This window comes from Schistocerca nitens, chromosome 11 (genome assembly GCF_023898315.1).
Source record: "Schistocerca nitens isolate TAMUIC-IGC-003100 chromosome 11, iqSchNite1.1, whole genome shotgun sequence".
NCBI classification, from domain to species: Eukaryota; Metazoa; Arthropoda; class Insecta; order Orthoptera; family Acrididae; genus Schistocerca; species Schistocerca nitens.
Genome location: NC_064624.1, coordinates 52,942,391 through 52,961,014, shown reverse-complemented (window position 1 = coordinate 52,961,014; position 18,624 = coordinate 52,942,391). Strand labels below are relative to the sequence as shown.

Below are 18,624 nucleotides of genomic sequence, written 5' to 3'. Positions count from 1 at the left end.
ATATTTGTCCAATGAATATCCGTTTATCATCTGCATTTCTTCTTGGTGTAGCAATTTTAATGGCCAGTAGTGTATTTGTACAGAAGGAAGCCGTCAGAGGATCGTAGTTTTTTAAAAATGATAAATGCCATGAATGTTTTGTAAATGGCAAAGTTGTAAGGTTTCAATTACTATTAATGAAATTTCTTTCCTTCATCACGTCTAGTTTTATTGGATTGTGGAAATGATCCTGTTTTCTGTGTCGCCCTGTAGCTCGTAAATTTGGGTACAAAGAATGACTGCAGGATTAACTTTTTTGTATTATTTATTTTAAAAAAATAACAAATTTAGGCAGAGAAACAGTTTTAGTCTTGCTCCAGAGTTATCTGTTGGAATGCTAGTTTAATCTCAGCATGTCTACCAAGTGCAGGTGGTTCTTCTGCCTGGCGATGTCCAGCGCCGTTTCCCCACAGTGAGTCCTCACCCGCCTGTTAGCCCCCGCTTCCAGCAGCACCGCCACCGCTTCGGCAAAGCCATTGGATGCTGTATCGTGCATTGGCGTCCACCCCCATTTATTCTTGACGTTGGGGTCGGCAGAATTGGCCAACAGCAGACGCATCACATCCACGCAGCCATTGAACGCGGCCCGGTGCAGAGGCGTGGTCTGCACCTCGTCTCTGGCATCCACCTCGGCTCCAGCTGCTACCAGGCACCGCGCCACCTCCAGGTGCCCATTGCACGCTGCATAGTGCAAGGGGGTCCACCACCAGCCACCCCTAGCTGCCACGTCCGCCCCTGCCGTGAGCAGCTCCTTCACCTCCGCCACGGCGCCCACCTTAGCTGCCTCCAGCAGCCTCCTGTCCTTCTCCTCTGCAGGAAGCCTTCTGTCAAAACAAAGAAATTCTCACACTTTTCTCCAAACACACACTTCTGATAAACTAAATTATAATGGAAGCTGAACTGTGACCAGTTATAAAAACACGTATGTACAATGACAAATTAAAAATATACAGTACTCTCCTATGATACAGATCACTGGGAAAGTGTTTCGGCATATTGAGGTTTGGATATACACTTGCATCATGATCTCCAAGTACTCACTCTCTTCATTAAAATTTTTACACTGCACATCAAGAAATTCATTTGTCATTTTGATTCCTAAGAGTAGGTTCACTTGATCTCAAGATGCAATTGTTAAGCAGTCATTCCCCCTGGTGAAATACATGCTGTGTGTGTGTGTGTGTGTGTGTGTGTGTGTGTGTGTGTGTGTGTGTGTGTGAGCTGGCGTTTGTGGCAGAACGCTTCTAGGCGCTTCAGTCAGGAACCGCGCTGCTCCTACTGTCGCAGGTTCGAATCCTGCCTCGGGCATGGGTGTGTGTGATGTCCTTAGGTTAGTTAGGTTTAAGTAGTTCTAAGTTCTAGGCGACTGATGACCTCAGAAGTGAAGTCGCATATTGCTCAGAGCCATTTTGAACCACATCCATGCCTGAGGCAGGATTCGAACCTGCGGCCGTAGCGGTCACGCGGTTCCAGACTGAAGCGCCTAGAACCGCTCAACCACCCCAGACAGCTAAAAATAACAAGTTTCTGTTTTTGTATACTTGTGATAAAACTTAGAATGAGAAATGATCTTTTACAAAATAATGTTGTCAAGTTCGCGTTTTTGAAACATACATTCTTATAATCAAACCTGGAAAACCACAAAATTTGTGCTACTGTAACAGTATCACTTTCTCCCTTTCATATCATGAACAAGTTGAGATTGTATTTGTGTACAGCCAAGCAGATGGGAACAGTAGAGCAGCAGTACGGCTGTACCAAAACAATAACCCTCACAGACACTAACCACACCACATAACATTTTAAGCTAGTTTTGGGTGTTTGTGTGATCATGGGTCCTTTCAGACAGATGAATGTGCAGGGAAACTGAGGACTTTGCATAGACCAGGTCTGGAGGACACTGAAACGAACCCTTGTACAAGCTATGGGCAAGTGCTCTCCAACATGGTGTAAGCCAAAGTACAATTATGTGTATCCTGCATGACAGCTGCTACTATCCCAATTGCGTGCAATCCCACAGGGGCCACTTCGCACATTTGTTGGGATGTGGATGGTATGCAGCTCTGTGATAAGCTCCAGCATGACTTCTTGTCGTTGCATCCACATGCTCGTATATACCTGCAGTTGGCTCCTGGCTAAGTGTAAAGCGATGCAAGAACTGTACATATCCTAAGTTTTTACCTGTTCGGTAAAATTAAAGTTTGGCTTCTAGACCTCTTTGTAAACCACTCATTTATAATGTTCCCATAATGGGAGTGCTTTGGCAAACAAATTAGCTACATATTCTGCTTATTCTGTTTTCATTTATGGAGGATACATAAATATTACATAACAGATCCTGTAGCTATACCACTAAGGCCCTTCAATCATTTCAAACCGAATGTATTACATTTTACTCCATATCTAGATAAAGTTATGTACCAAACTGTATCGCCTACATTACACAATGTGTCGTACCGAAATTTTTATTTTTTATCAGATTTTACTTTCTATAAGGAAATTATAGCTCACTCTGCTGTGTAAAACTAGTCTTTAAAAGTCTATATATTTTCACTTATGACGTTACTTTTTTATAAGGTCTTATTTGTCCTCAAAACCATCTGATGTCCACCAAAGAGAGACCCCTTCACTTTCTTTGACCTGCACGTCTTTGTTCTTATTGGTTATTGGCAAACATACCTAATAGTACTCTGTCTCGAGACACATTCTGCTTTCCAGTACGGTTTTCTTATTCTCCTTACCAACGAACTTTTGGCCACCTTTTTTTTAAAGTGCTCTTCTAGTTGACTTTATTTTCTGCTCTTTTATTTCCTCCTCGGATTGTTCCCTTGTCACTTTTTAGTAACCTACTGGAAATGCATCCTGAATGATGTCCTCTCTCTTTAAATTGGTGAAACTGTAGTGATGTCTGTATTGTGGCAGACACACATTGTGGCAGGGTGCATGGAACGTCTGCTCTTAATTACACACACTGATAATGCATCACATTCCTATGTAAGCTTATTACGCTTATACCACACAGAGTTTTAATATCCTCCTGCGCCATCAGGAACACTAACCCATGGTTCCCCACTTCTCGGTGGGCTGTTTGTGAAAGCTGTGACTGTCATGCTTTAGGCCGCTGACTTGTGAAGATGTCCACCTGTTAGCTTTAAGGTGTCGTTCTGGCTGCTAATTGTGTACTGTGAGACGTGATATCGGCATAGTGATATGCTTCAAGTCTAAAAATTGCAAAAGGTCAGAATTTATAGTATGACAACACCACAAATGGAAAATGATAGATACATGACTGCCATCCTTGTATGGTACCACAGCATACTCCAGAGTTCCTGGTGCTGGTAAAGAATGACATTTCCTGCTCATATTCTGTTTCTGTTTAAGCTGCATTGCTGTCTTATTGGCAGAAGCAGCGAAGCTACTTTTTGTACAGACGTTTGCATCGTGCAACCCAAGAGCTGAGCACTCTTCTACTGGCCTGCAAAGAGCACAGGTCACTGTTATATACTGAACAGTTGGAGCTATGAAAATCTTGATTCATTCATGACCTTTGTTATCTAACTTATTTGCTAATAACCACAGAACAGTTCAATGTAGTGATCCATCGAACCAGTTATGAAAAGGCAATGAAAGCATTGAGAGCTACACTAAATGATCAAAAATATTCGGACATCCCAAAAAACGTACGTTTTTCATATTAGGAGTATTGTGCTGCCACCTACTGACAGGTACTCGTTATCAGCGACCCCAGTAGTCATTAGACATCGTGAGAGAGCACTATGGGACGCTCCGTGGAACTTACGGAGTTTGAACGTGGTCAGGTGATTCGGTGTCACTTGTGTCAGACATCTGTACGCGAGATTTCCACACTCCTCAACATCCCTAGGTTCATTGTTTCTGATGTGATAGTGAAGTGGAGACGTGAAGGGACACGTACAGCACAAAAGCGTACAGGCAGACCTCGTCTGTTGACTGACAGAGAATGCTGACCGTTAAAGAGGGTCATAATGTGTAATAGGCAGAAATCAACCCAGACCATCACACAAGAATTCCAAACTGCGTCAGAATCCACTGCAAGTACTATGACAGTTAGGCGGGAGGTGAAGAAACTTTGATTTCATGGTCGAGCAGCTGCTCAGAAGCCACACATCACGCCGGTAAATGCCAAACAACACCTCGCTTGGTGTAAGGAGCGTAAACGATGGACGATTGAAAAGTGGAAAAACGTTGTGTGGAGTGACGAATCACGGTACACAATGTGGCTATCCGATGGCAGGGTGTGGGTATGGCGAATGCCCGGTGAATGTCGTCTGCCTGCGTGTGTAGTGCCAGCAGTAAAATTCGAAGGCGGTGGTGTTATGGTGTGGTCTTGTTCTTCATGGAGGGGGCTTACACCCCTTGTTGTTTTCTGTTTCAGTATGACAGCACAGTCCTACGTTCATGTTTTACGCACTTTCTAGCTTCCCACTGGGGAAGAGCAGTTCGGGAATGGCGACTGCATCTTTCGACACGATCGAGCACCTGTTCATAAAGCACGGCCTGTGGCGGAGTGGTTACACGACAATAACATCCCTGTAATGGACTGGCCTGCACAGTGTCCTGATCTGAATCGTATACAACACCTTTGGGATGTTTTGTAAAGCCGACTTCGTGCCAGGCCTCACCGATCGACATCGATGCCTCTCCTCAGTGCAGCACTCCGTGAAAAATGGGCTGCCATTCCCCAAGAAACCTTGCAGAACATGATTGAAGGTATGCCTGCAAGAGTGGAAGCTGTCATCAAGGCTAATGGTGGGCCAACAACATACTGAATTCCAGCATTACCGAAGGAGGGCGCCACGAACTTTTAAGTCATTTTCAGCCAGGTGTCCGGACACTTTTGACCACATAGTGTAGAGAATTGCCGTAGCCGTAACAGAGATACACCAAACAGAAACTCAGTAGTAAATATTGTAGGCTTGACAATAACAAACAAAAACACACATACACACAAAAAAATGTTCAAATGTGTGTGAAATCTTATGGGACTTAACTGCTAAGGTCATCAGTCCCTAAGCTTACACACTGTTGTTGTTGTGGTCTTCAGTCGTGAGACTGGTTTGATGCAGCTCTCCATGCTACTCTATCTTGTGCAAGATTCTTCACCTCCCAGTACTTACTGCAAACTACACCCTTCTTAATCTGCTTGGTGTATTCGTCTCTTCGTCTCCCTCTGCGATTTTTACCCTCCACGCTGCCCTACAATGCTAAATTTGTGATCCCTTGACGCCTCAGAACATGTCCTACTAACCGAGCCCTTCTTCTTGTCAATTTGTGCCACAAACTCCTCTTCTCCCCAATTCTATTCAATACCTCCTCATTAGTTATGTGATCTACCCATCTAATCGTCAGCATTCTTCTGTAGCACCACATTTCGAAAGCATCCATTCTCTTCTTGTCCAAAGTATTTATCATCCATGTTTCACTTCCATACATGGCTACACTCTATACAAATACTTTCACAAATGGCTTCCTGACACTTAAATCTATACTCGATGTTAACAAATCCCTCTTCTTCAGAAACGCTTTCCTTGCCATTGCCAGTCTACATTTTATATCCTCTCTACTTCGACCATCTTCAGTTTTTTGTTCCCCAAAAAGCAAAACTCCTTTACTACTTTAAGTGTCTCATTTCCTAATCTAATTCCCTCAGCATCACCCGAATTAATTCGACTATATTCCATTATCCTCGTTTTGCTTTTGTTGATGTTGATCTTATATCCTCCTTTCAAGACACTGTCCATTCCGTTCAACTGCTCTTCCAAGTCCTTTGCTGTCTCTGACAGAATTACAATGTCATCGGCGAACCACAAAGTTTTTATTTCTTCTCCATGTATTTTAATACCTACTGTGAATTTTTCTTTTGTTTCCTTTACTGCTTGCTCAATAAACAGATTGAATAACATCGAGGATACTTACACTCTACTTAACCTAAATTATCCTAAGGACAAACACACACACCAATGCTCAAACTTCCGTCGGGACCAGCCGCACGGTCCATGACTGCAGTGCCTTAGACCATTCGGCTAATACATACACACACACACACACACACACACACACACACACACACACACACACACACCATCGGGAAACACAAAGGAGTGCCTTGTCTTGTCTTTACCTGAGTTCTTCACGTTGCTCATCGAGTAGCCGATTCACTTCACCTGTTTCTTGAGGCTGCTCGCGTTCCGCATCAGCCCAGCCCTGCGTGGCGAACACCTGGGGGTTGGACCATATGAAGCTGATGGCAGCCGACTTGAGGGTAGGACAAGGGTGTCTTAGAGCGAACACAGCTGTGTCCGCTGCGTTCTCCACAGTCAGCCGAGCAGCCAGCTGCTTCTCGCAGTCAGCCTTCAGCTCCAGCAAGCCGTACTTGTCTGCAGCCTCCAGGAGCTGAAGGCTCATGCTGGATGGCTGTGGAGACTTCAGCTTGTAGCAGTAGCCCACCACCAGGCGCAGGACTGGGCCCTCCACGTCGCTGATGGTGACCACGCCACTGCTGGCCTCCAGCGTGTCGTGGCGAAACATGGCGCCGAACACGGGGCTCCTGGCTGCCAGGACCGCCCGGTGCGCCACCAGCCGCATCTCCCCCGCCACCAGCACCACGGTGGCGCCGTCCGAGGCGTCCAGCACTGCAGCCAGGTCCTCGGTTACGGTGTCTTCAGCCTTGGTTTCCATTGAGGATGATTCTGAAACACGGCACCACTGAGCACGCCTTTGCCCTTTCACAGCACCCTCAGCACTTTTACAAGGCAGAGGAAAAGCTTTGTCAAGAAACAGATTTTAAAAGTGGCCTATTACATGACATTTACTAAACCGTAATATCCTTGCTGAGCCGGCCGTGGTGGCCGAGCGGTTCTAGGCACTTCAGTCCAGAACCGAGCGACTGCTACGGTCGCAGGTTCGAATCCTACTTCGGGCATGGATCTGTGTTATGTCCTAAGGTTAATTAGGTTTAAGTAGTTGTAAGTTCTAGGGGACTGATGACCTCGGATGTTAAGTCCCATAGTGCTCAGAGCCATTTGAACCACTTATTTATCCTTGCTGATTCACACAGTTAATAGCTGCAGATCTTCAATAACACAATAGCAGCCTGTAGCTAAGGTAGAATTTTCAAAATTTTTAGGTGTCCATTGATGAGAGGTTAAACTAGAAGCAACACATTGATGGTCTGCTGAAACGTCTGCGTTCAGCTACGTATGCTATTAGGGTTATTGCAAATTTTGGTGATAAAAATCTCAGTAAATTAGCTTACTATGCCTACTTTCATTCACTGCTTTCGTATGGCATGATATTCTGGGGTAATTCATCGTTGAGTAGAAAAGTATTCATTGCTCAAAAACGTGTAATCAGAATAATTGCTGGAGCCCACCCACGGTCATCCTGCACACATCTATTTAAGGATCTAGGGATCCTCACAGTAACCTCACAGTATATATATTCACTTACGAAATTTGTTGTTAATAATCCAACCCAGTTGAAAAGTAATAGCAGTGTGCATAGCTATAACACCAGGAGAAAGGATGATCTTCACTATGCAGGGTTAAATCTGACTTTGGCACAGAAAGAGGTAAATTATGCTGCCACAAAAGTCTTTGGTCACCTACCAAACAGCATCAAAAGCCTGACAGAATTTCTAGATGACAACTCCTTCTATTCATTGGCTGAATTTTTAGATATAAATTAAGGGGAAAAAAACAACTTAAACATTAGTGTCATGCAATATTTTGTGTAATGTAATATCTTGTACAGACATCTTTTGTTAACCTGACACGTTCCACATCATTACGAAGTGTCGTATTCATGATCTATGGAACAAGTACTAATCTAATCTCTAATCTTTACCTTATTGTTTACCCGGCCGCTGTTGCCGTGCAGTTCTAGGCGCTTCAGTCCGGAACCGCGTGACTGCTACGGTTGCAGGTTCGAATCCTGCTTCGGGCATAGATGTCTGTGATGCAAGGGCGTACCCAGGATCTGAACTGGGGGGGGGGGGGGGGCGCAGGTCATACTAGTCTCAGGAAACAAGGACTCGAGACAACATACAGCACTTCTTATGTAACAAAACAGTAAACCAGTGAAAAACTGCTTTCAATAAACATTTTAAATATAAGAACAGTAGCATAGCGAGGTGCCTGTTTAGACTGCGGGCTGAGCAGAGCGATGCAGAACAGTGCTGCACGGTAGCTCCGAGTTTTGTTTCGTGCGATCGTTGGATGCGATTTCTTGCGATGGACATCGAAAGTCCCATATGTACGTCAACATCCCGTGTTGTGGGATCAGAAAAAAAAACACTACCACGACAGAGGTCTGGTATGCCTAGCTTGGAATGAACCGTATACCTACAAAAAATTAAAATAAATAACTACCAAAAATACTACAGACAATAAACGCATAAACTTTGGTATATTATCATACTTTAGTTACATACAAATTTTATCATTTTAATAAAGAAATGATAGCCCCAGTAGTTACAGTATTCAATAAACGATTCATGAGGTAAATCTGCAATAATGACAGTTGACAGGTTTTGAACACCTCTCCTCATGCTTCTTGAAGCTCCACTCTTTGCTTCTGAAAGCATGCTCCAAAGCGCTGTTTTCGATTATGTCCTGGTAAGAACTCAACTGAACGGAGATTTTGGGTCTACCTTTATCGATTAATATGTTGTAAAAGAAGGAGATGTACTGAATAACAATGTCTTCGTGTTCTAAAGGAGTTTTCTTTCTTTGGGAGAATATGCAACTTGCTCGTCAAAAACCCGAACGTGCGTTCCACTAGCACTCTAGCCGCCGATAACGTTTTAGTAAATAATCTTTCTTCGTCACTTAGTAACAATCCAGAAAATGGACCCATTAAATTATGCAAGTGAGCAAGGGCTTCGGGCAGCCCTAATGGGGCTTTTACTGAAGTGCCCGGTAGTATTTTCGGTGATGGCCAGTTTTGTGGAACGTTCTAAAAATTATTTTATAAATCGCTTGCACTAAATGTCTCGCCATCTACTGCTTGTCATAACCTGCACGTCAAATGCTATTAATCTACAGTTAGCGTCACCTGTAACTAAAAAATTAATAGTTTGGGAGCAGAAAAGCATTTTGCATTTAAATATGGTAGGCGAAACGATGTTGTTCGTTAGAAACTTAACATAGTCATGATCCCTTACTGCCTACAAGTGAATACGCTGTTCCTTGGCGACATAACATGCCTGCGAGTAGCAGAGCGGATTGCTTATCGCTCAATTTATTATTTCTACAAACTTCCCTGCAGACAGTAACGTGCCGAAGACGAAAAAATTACTCCCGGATCTGCGTGAACGAGTTCGAATATCTTCTGGGGGGGTACGCCCATGCTGTGATGTCTTTAGGTTAGTTAGGTTTAAGTAGTTCTAAGTCTAGGGGACTGATGACCCCATAGCGCTTAGAGCCATTTGAACCTTATTATTTCAATATCCTCATTATGCACCTGACCAGTGACATCCTGATTATATACCGCATCACCATAGAAGTGTCAGAAACCTCATTTCTTTAACTTCTATACATATTCCAGTGTTACTTGAACATTAAGTCTTTCAAAATGTTGACGTAGGACAATACTAACAACAGACAAGTGTTTTACTAAGCGACTTCTACTCTCTCCTGACATTTAGGAAAACAACGATATTTTGCGACTGGAATCTGTTGTTAATTGCTACTCCCATACGTTGCCACGCAGGAGCTGATTCACGAAGCTTACTGGTCATATGCTACCAAAGTATGGGAGGGAGGGGCTAACTGAGAAACGTTAGCTCTGGGAAACTGCTACAGTCAGACAAATTACTCCTCAACATGCTTCCCATATTCCAAAATGACGACGGCCAACCATGTGCACACGAAATGTTGTTGAGTGAATCATACTGAACATGCCATCCATTGTACTAAGACGATGCAGTCGTTCCGGAAGTAAACTCAGATTATCACAGCTTTTGAGATGATACTGATAACAGGGTATTACTTATTGAGTTACTTCTCCATTGCAGCACCACAACCTTTTGCTTGCCCAACACTCACTCCCACTTCATACAGACACAATACCAGCATAGACTCTTGGGGGGGGGGGGTGTCGATACACTACTAAGTAACTGGTCTTCCTATATTTTACTGGCATGACTCACTGTTCTTGGTGGTCATCAATGACTGCTGTCAATTAGCATATGACCACCGACTCCAATGTTTAAAAACCAGATACCAGAATCTTTAAACAAACTCTGTACAGTGTCAATACAAATGACACAAATTAAATTCCAATAAGAGGATTTCCCATTGGGCGTGTCAGGGAGGCATCCTGGAGATTTCTGCTGGAGGCAATGGCAATCAGAGTGCAAGGTGTGACCCACTGCCATCAACACTTTCCCCAAACACAGTGGTGCGCATCAAGTCCGTCAAAAAACAACTTTACAGTTATAAATTCATCATTTACATTTGGTCTTTCCTCGTGTGTAGCACTTCTTTACCATACCCTTCCACTGTGTTTCCTTGCTAATTATAGAGCTGTCACATATAGTCTTAAAGATGTCTAAGGTCATAAGAGGTCTCACAGATGGTATGAGCAAAGTGAAATGACCTCAGTATATCATAAACATTAAGGGTCATTTTACAACTAACTGCAATATTAGATGTAAAACTAAGTCCTATGCATACCATACATCACTATCTAGGGATGAGAGTGGCGTGTTATACTGCACAAGAAAAGTGTTCTTCTGGGACACTCTGTAGTAATCTTTCTCTATTTCTAAGTCAGGGCTTAACAACTGGCCGGTTTTGAGCGCGAGTACTCGCGTCTGCTCAGGCACGTGGTCGCGAGCAGGTGCAAGGTCGCGGAGTAGGGAGGGAGGGGTGGGAGGGAGGTGAAATGCGCGCACACGTTTGAATCTGATCTCGCGTTCTTAGCAGATTTAACTAGCCATCTGAATGCTTTGAACATTTTACTACAAGGTAAACATCTGCTAATTACTCATTTCATAGATCGAATACGATCTTTTAAAATGAAATTGACACTTTGGGTGAGTCAGCTGGAAACAGGAAACCTAGTTCATTTTCCAAAATTATCATCCGTGCAAGATGTTCACAAAGACTGTGAACGTTATTCACATAGTTTAGTTACCCTTAAGGAAGAATTTGATCAACGCTTTCAAGATCTGACAGCACTAGACAGTGATTTTGATCTGTTCTCCTCTCCATATTCAGCGAATATTCAAGATATTCGTCCTGAGCTGCAACTAGAAATTATTGACCTCCAGTGTGACAGAATACGGAGACAAATTTCAGAACAAGAAAAACATTTTGGAATTCTACAGACACTTCCCTCAGGATAGATTTCCTCGTTTGCACAAACTGGTGGCTACAATAATATCAATGTTCGGTTCCACGTATGTTTGTGAACAACTGTTCTCTGCAATGAAATGTAACAAGACGCGCCTGAGAAACGCATTGTCTGATCGAAATGTAAACTGCACGCTGCGCCTACGATGCACAAGAACAATTACTCCGAACATAGACGCAATTGTAAACAGCAAAAAGTACAAGATAACCGAGAATCTCACACTTCAGTGATGTCTTTTATTGTGCAACAGTTCACAAATTAATACGAATGTAGAGGCATACACTAAGCTAATAAAATTATGTGGCATGTGTACACTGCCCTATATTTGTTTCAATTGTCGCAGTAGTAATCCGTGAGTGATATCCCTGCAGGTGGCCACGGATTTACATTGACTGGCGGCAGCTGTTGTGTGCCCCACGTGGCTCTCCCCACTCTCCGCTCTGGTCCGGTAGTGGGAGTAGCGTGCTCGCGCTGCTCCGTGCTCGCGCCTGGATGCTCACAGCTTGCTCCGCGAGCACGTATGTTGTGAAGCCCTGTTCTAAGTGGACATGTGATGAAGAATATTTAGATTAATGACTTTTTTGGGGTGACAAGATGTAGTTTGGTAACAGGTGCATCAAATATGTTGCAGGTAGTTAGTAGACTTGAGACAGACATCGTCCAAATATACAAAACAGAGGTAAGAGTATGATGTTGGTGATTACTACTGCAGTTTATCTGCGTATATGGACTCAGCGTCGCAAGTGTCACGTGACCTTGATCTGTACTGGAGATCTTTACTTCTCCAGCGTATGGGCAGGTAATTGTATTCTGTGGGAAGTTAATATAATTGCTTTGGTTGAAGTGTTAGGTAAAAACAGCAGGTGGGTAGTACTGTAGAAGCAGCAGTAGCTTGTTTCACAGTGGCAATTTTTTTCCTTATATACAAATACAAACTGCCGGGAAGAAATCGCATTACCAGGATGGAGTTGTGTGACATAACGAAAATTGTTAGCCGTGTCCCTACATGGTGTCTAAATACACACATCTCACCAGCCACATAAGAGTGGCGCTAGTAGCGCAACTATGAGGATGCAAATCACTCAGACTCCGTCTGAACAGACCTTGGGAGGCCAAACGGTACCGACCGGGCGCCGTGTCATCCTCAGCCCACACACATCACAGGACGGGGATACGGAGGGGCATGTGGTCATCACACCGCTCTCCCGGCCGTATGTCAGTTTACGAGACCGGAGCTGCTACACCTCAATCAAGTATCGCCTCAGTCTGCCTCTCAAGGGCTGAGTGCACCCCACTTGCCTACAGTGTGCGGCAGACCAGATGGTCACCCATCCAAGTGCTAGCCCAGCCCGACGGCGCTTAACTCCGGTGATCTGACTGGAACTGGTATAGCCACTGCGACAAGGCTGTTGGCTATGCAAATCAGGTTTGCTTCAAATACACGTTGTAACGGTCGTGACGGTTAGTTACATTTTAGACTGGAAATGGTGAGCTGGTGTAAGAATGACTTTAAGGCGACAATGACGCCATTATGAACACCTCACTGAGGTTGAACGAGATCGTGTAATAGGGCTACGAAAAGCTGGACGTTCCTTCTGCGATACTACAGAAAGACATGGCAGGAATGTAGCCACTCTGGCAGCAGTGGTCATGAGAATGTGTGGCCAAAAAAAGATTGGGCTCTGGATGGCCACATGACACTACCGAAGGGGAGACCATCGTCTTCAGCAAATGGCTCTAGCGCATCTGGAGCAACAGTTGAAGTTGTTGGCACCACAGTGACACAACCAACCATTACAAATTGGCTGCTTCAAGGACAGCTCTGAGCTAGACGCACTGTAGTGTGCATTCTGCTGACACCAAACCGTCGCCATTTGCGGCTTCAATGGTGTCAGTGAGAGCTCATCGTAGAGATGGGTGGAGGTCAGTTGTGCTTTCTGATGAAAGCTGGTTCTGCCTTGGCTGTGTGCTGGTCAGAAGGACACTTGAGGGCCTGCTATCAACCTGTCTTTATGCTAGGCACACTGGACCTACACCTGAGTTATAGCCTGGAGTGCCATTTTGTGTGACAGTAGGATCACTCTTGTGGTTGTCTCACGCACCCTGACTGCAAAACTATACCTCACTCTGGTAATTGGACCTATTGTGCTGCCATTCACGAGTAGCACTCCAACAGGACAACGCTGACTCACATACCGCTGTTGTAAGCCAACAGTCTCGCAGAATCGGCATATTGACTTGGCCCGCTACATCACCAGATCTCTCTCCAACTGAACACATATGGGACACGATCAGACGACGGCACCAGCAGCATCCACAAAGAACATTACCCATCCATGTACTGACTGACCAAGTGCAACAGGCACACAGGTCTATCCAGCACCTGTGCAACACAATGCATGCTCACATCCAACATTCTGGCGGTCACACCGCTTATTGAGGTTACAGCATTTTACATTTTCAATGGGTTATCTCGGTCTTGCACTAACCTGTGATCCTGCAATGTTAGTCAAATACAAAGATAAAAAAAAAATGTCTTGCATCACCACGGTTCCGAGAGTTCCGAAACCTGTACAGAAAATTGGAACAGAGATCAACATTAACATCATTTCCACCCTTTTTATTGCTCATGAAAACCACACACTGCATGTTGTACCATCATACAGCGAGACCTTCAGAGGTGGTCGTCCAGATTGCTGTACACACCGGTACCTCTAATACCCAGTAGCACCTCCTCTTGCATTGATGGCTGCCTGTATTCGTCGTGGTATACTATCCACAAGCTCAGTATTTCTGTGTGGGATTTCCAACAATTGGTTGAGTCTAGTTGTTGCACTCCGCCGGGAAAAAGGAAATCTGACACTTTATTTGCAGGCATCACATGACGTTCCTCATCTCAGTGTATGAGGTGGACAGAGTATTCTCATTTTCGACTTTTCCGCACAGCAGCGTGCCTCGCTTCACGCGGGGTGGGATCGGTAAACAACTTTTTAGCGAAACTTCCTGGCAGATTGAAACTGTGTGCCGGACCGAGACTCGAACTCAGGACCTTTGCCTTTTGCGGGCAAGTGCTCTCCCAACTGAGCTACCCAAGCACGACTCACGCCTCATCCTCACAGCTTTACTTCTGCCAGTATCTCGTCTCCTACCTTCCAAACTTACCTTCCAACGGCACACAGTTTTAATCTGCCAGGAAGTTTCATATCAGCGCACACTCCGCTGCAGAGTGAAAATCTCATTCTGGAACTTTTTAGCGAACTAGCGGTGGCAGAAAACAGCTTAACTGGATTAAATAACCGGTTATTGAGTACTCACTTTTGGCGAAATAATCTGTTTCACCAGTGCCAGGTAGTTATTCCGACAACAAAAAATGGTTCAAATGGCTCTGAGCACTATGGGACTTAACATCTGTGGTCATCAGTCCCCTACAACTTAGAACTACTTAAACCTAACTAACCTAAGGACACCACACACATCCATGCCCGAGGCCGGATTCGAACCGGCGACCGTTGCCGCCGAGTGGCTCCGGACTGAAGTGACCAGAACATCTCGGCCACAGCGGCCGGTTTCTATGTTTCACATCTTGGCAGTTATTCTTGATCGGAATTCCATGGAAAAAACTGCCGGAATAACTGGTTATTTCCAGAGGTACGTATAGAAATACCAATGGTTGCTGGTAACCGTAATATTGGACAACTGGTATCTGTAGAGCAAATATTTTCTTTTCTCAGCTCCACGATCCCAGAACATTATACCACACGACAGGATTGAGAGAGAGTATGCCGGAACTCCTGTTTCCAGGCCAACACAATGAAAACATTTCTGAGGCCTGAAAATAAAGGTATTTTAGCAAGAATGCTTGGTCTCAGACTAAAAGTTAATACGTCGTCAACTGAAACAGTTTTGCGAGCAGTTTTTAAAACCTTACTAAATCCACTACCATTGTACTCTTACAAGGGGAACCCGCCGAAGGTCGCTCTAAGACACGGACGAAACTTCGCAAATAATGAGACCGTCTGAACGGTTGCATACTGATTAAGAGGTCTAGCAGGTGTCCAATGCTGTTGTCCCTTCATATTTTGTTGTTGAGGATGTACGTGACATGAATATTGTTGTGGCATCGTGAAATACAGTGAAATTATCGACAACTGAAGTAAGTGTTTGAGATCTTATTGTTAACAGATTTTATCATTACAGAATTTATATCATTTTATATTCTAACGGTAACTGAAAATAAAAACAAAGTCTAATATTTCAATTTTTGCTTCCATTTCTACTTTTTACCTGTAGATAACCATTGCCTTCCCTATGACTACAGCAGTCATAAAGACATTGAAAGCATAACAGTTCTGAACACCACGGGCAACGTGCGAAGGCTCATATGTCGCGGTCGTATTTTTTTAGTCTGACAACTGAAAACCATTAGGAAAATCAACATCGTTATCGCTAATAAATACCTCGCGGTTAGGCGTTAGTTTCGCGGCAAACCACAACGCATACAAAGGCATTTTCTCGAAAGCTGGAGCCAGAATCTGATGAGGGGTCAAAGGGTATACTGTGACTCCATCGCTCCTACTTGTCAGCTCCCTTTTGCTGTGCGATGAGAACAGGGCAGTAATCAGGGAATGTAACTATTCACCTGGCGTCGCGGGGTTGATACAATGGCGTCCACTTCAGTCAAATTACTGTTAACAAACACGTCAGTATTCTGATTTTATAGACACACAGGCCATCGCGTAAGGGAGTGGAAGTTCTAGAATTTGTGTGCTTTATTTTATTTTTCTATTACTTTTAATAGTATAAAGTTACATAAGATTAGTAATCAGAATGAGATTTTCACTCTGCAGTGGAGTGTGCGCTGATATGAAACTTCCTGGCAGATTAAACCTGTGTGCCGGACCGAGACTCGAACTCGGGACCTTTGCCTTTCGGCGGCAAGTGCTCTACTAATTGAGCTACCCAAGCACGACTCACGACCCGTCCCCCTAGCTTTAATTCCGCCAGTACCTCGTCTCCCACCTTCAAAACTTCACAGAAGCTCTCCTGCGTACCTTGCAGAACTAAAGTGCGCGTCATTTATGACGGCGGCCGAGTTTAGGTTCGTTCTGCGCATCTGACGTCACAAAACACAGTCAGCCAATGAACAGAGAACGACGTTGCCAGATCTCGACTGCAGTGCAGAGCACAGACGAGTGTCTTCAGTTTTAGAAACGTTCAGTCATAAATAAAGTAATTGAACAAAAGCAATGTCTTGATAGCAGACTTTCTTTTATAGAAAGTTTGGAAAAAGCATTCTTTATACCAATTGCTTCATATTCTATTAATTCATTAAACCAAACAAGCAATAAGCCTCCTAATTCAGGCGATAGCAAGGAAAGGTGTTTGTATCATTCCCACGAACCGCTTTTTCGGAATAAAGAACAGCGGTACTTGTTTATTTCCTACTGTACTTCGACCAACCTGAGTAATTCATAATCATGCCAGCAGTGTTTGTCGGTATTTTGCGTGATATTTTAAAGTCCTCCGGGAGTTACGTTGAATGACTAGCTGCGTTAGCGTAATGACTGCCAGCACGGTAGCTCAGCGTGTTCGGTCAGAGAGCCGGTTGGCCTCTGTAATAAAAAAAAACTGAGTCGAAGGCTCAAGCACCGAACTTGAACAGGATGTCTTGCGACGTCCGCAACGACCAAACACAACGATTAAAAAAAATTAATGATTAAAGTGTAGGGTTACTAAGCGCAAGGTTCTGAGTTCAAACCTTGATTGGTGCTTAATATTTTGTTTATTTAAAACAATATCGAAGTGTCTTACTTCATGAATTTTATTCGTTTGAACGTAATTTTTTGAAATTTCTAGTGGCAACTAAAATCGACCATACGGAAAGTATACGCTATCGACTTTTACCTCTGCAAACTCTTCAAAATTTCGTGCAATGGTTTACTACATCTAATGCTGCACAATAACTGCGTTGAACATCGAAACAAAATTAAGTCATTTATGGGGGGAAGGTATCAGTCAAGATGATGTTTAAAAATCAAATTTTTGGGCCAAATAGTTTTTGTGAAATCGAATGATAAAGTGTGTCAAAGCAGTCTGAACACCATGTGTCTGCACAGGCGAGCAGTGCAGTGATGAAAAAATCGCGCACAGCGCGGAAAGCGGGGAGCACGTGTCTGAAGCAGGGAAAGGGTTAATGCGGCCATGGTGGCTTTACTTCATAAACTGTGCGCTCCCCCCTAAACGTAAGTTTGCGAACTATACTATACTATGGCGCTGCTTCTCTCGGCGCGTACAACTGGCAATGCAGCAATCTCCCGCGTCTGGGCGGGCATGCGCGAAGTTAAAAGAATTTAACTATAGCACTCCTGGAAGAAAGGATATTGCGGAGACATGGCTTAACCACAGCCTGGGGGATGTTTCTAGAATGAAATTTTCACTCTGCAGCGGAGTTTGCGCTGCTGATATGAAACTTCCTAGCAGATTAAAACTGCGTGCCGCACCGAGACTCGAACTCGGAACCTTTGCCTTTCGCAGGCAAGAGTTCTACCATCTGAGCTACCCTCGCACGAGTAGGAGACGAGGTAGTGGCGGAATTAAAGCTGTGAGGACGGGTCGTGGGTCGTGCTTGGGTAGCTCAGATGGTAGAGCACTTGCCTGCGAAAGGCAAATGTCCTGAGTTCGAGTCGGTCCGCACACAGTTTTAATCTGCCAGGAAGTTTCAAGATTGGTAATGTTTAGGTTACAAGCAACATAGTATGAAAGCTTTCACGACCGGATGACATATCTTCTGGTAAACCTTTCGGGATGTTAAGGTCGTGGTCCATGAAACTCTTCAGCTCCTAACGTTTCGTCCAGAGCTGCGCTGGACATCTTCAGAGGGGTGTTTCTCCTCCGGTGAGAAACACCCCTCTGAAGATGTCCAGCGCAGCTCTGGACGAAACGTTAGGAGCTGAAGAGTTTCATGGACCACGACCTTACATCGCGGAAGGTTTACCAGAAGATATGTTACAAGCAACAGTCCATATCCCAATAGCATTTGGCAGGCCGTTTTGACCGAGCGATTCTAGGCACTTCAGTCCGGAACCACGCTGCTGCTACGGTCGCAGGTTCGAATCCTGCCTCGGGAATGGATGTGTGTGATAGGTTAGTTAGGTGTAAGTAGTTCAAAGTTCTAGGGGCCTGATGACC

General features: G+C 44.3%; 1 protein-coding gene across 3 annotated transcripts in view; it reads right to left on the bottom strand.

Moving 5' to 3' along the window:
* Positions 1-286: 286 nt before the first annotated feature.
* Positions 287-18,624, bottom strand: part of LOC126213479 (poly [ADP-ribose] polymerase tankyrase-2-like) — a 236,945-nt gene continuing 218,607 nt past the window's right edge. For 2 of the 3 annotated variants that reach the window (XM_049941256.1, XM_049941255.1), the window contains exons 2-3: positions 6,200-6,767; positions 287-863 (exon numbers count right to left, since the gene is read on the bottom strand). In XM_049941256.1, coding sequence (XP_049797213.1) covers positions 377-863; positions 6,200-6,767 — 1,055 coding nt within the window. In that variant the 3' untranslated portion in view covers positions 287-376. Of the gene's footprint in view, positions 864-6,199; positions 6,768-7,923; positions 8,053-18,624 lie in introns of those variants that run through there. The other variant, XM_049941258.1, reaches the window with a different exon arrangement.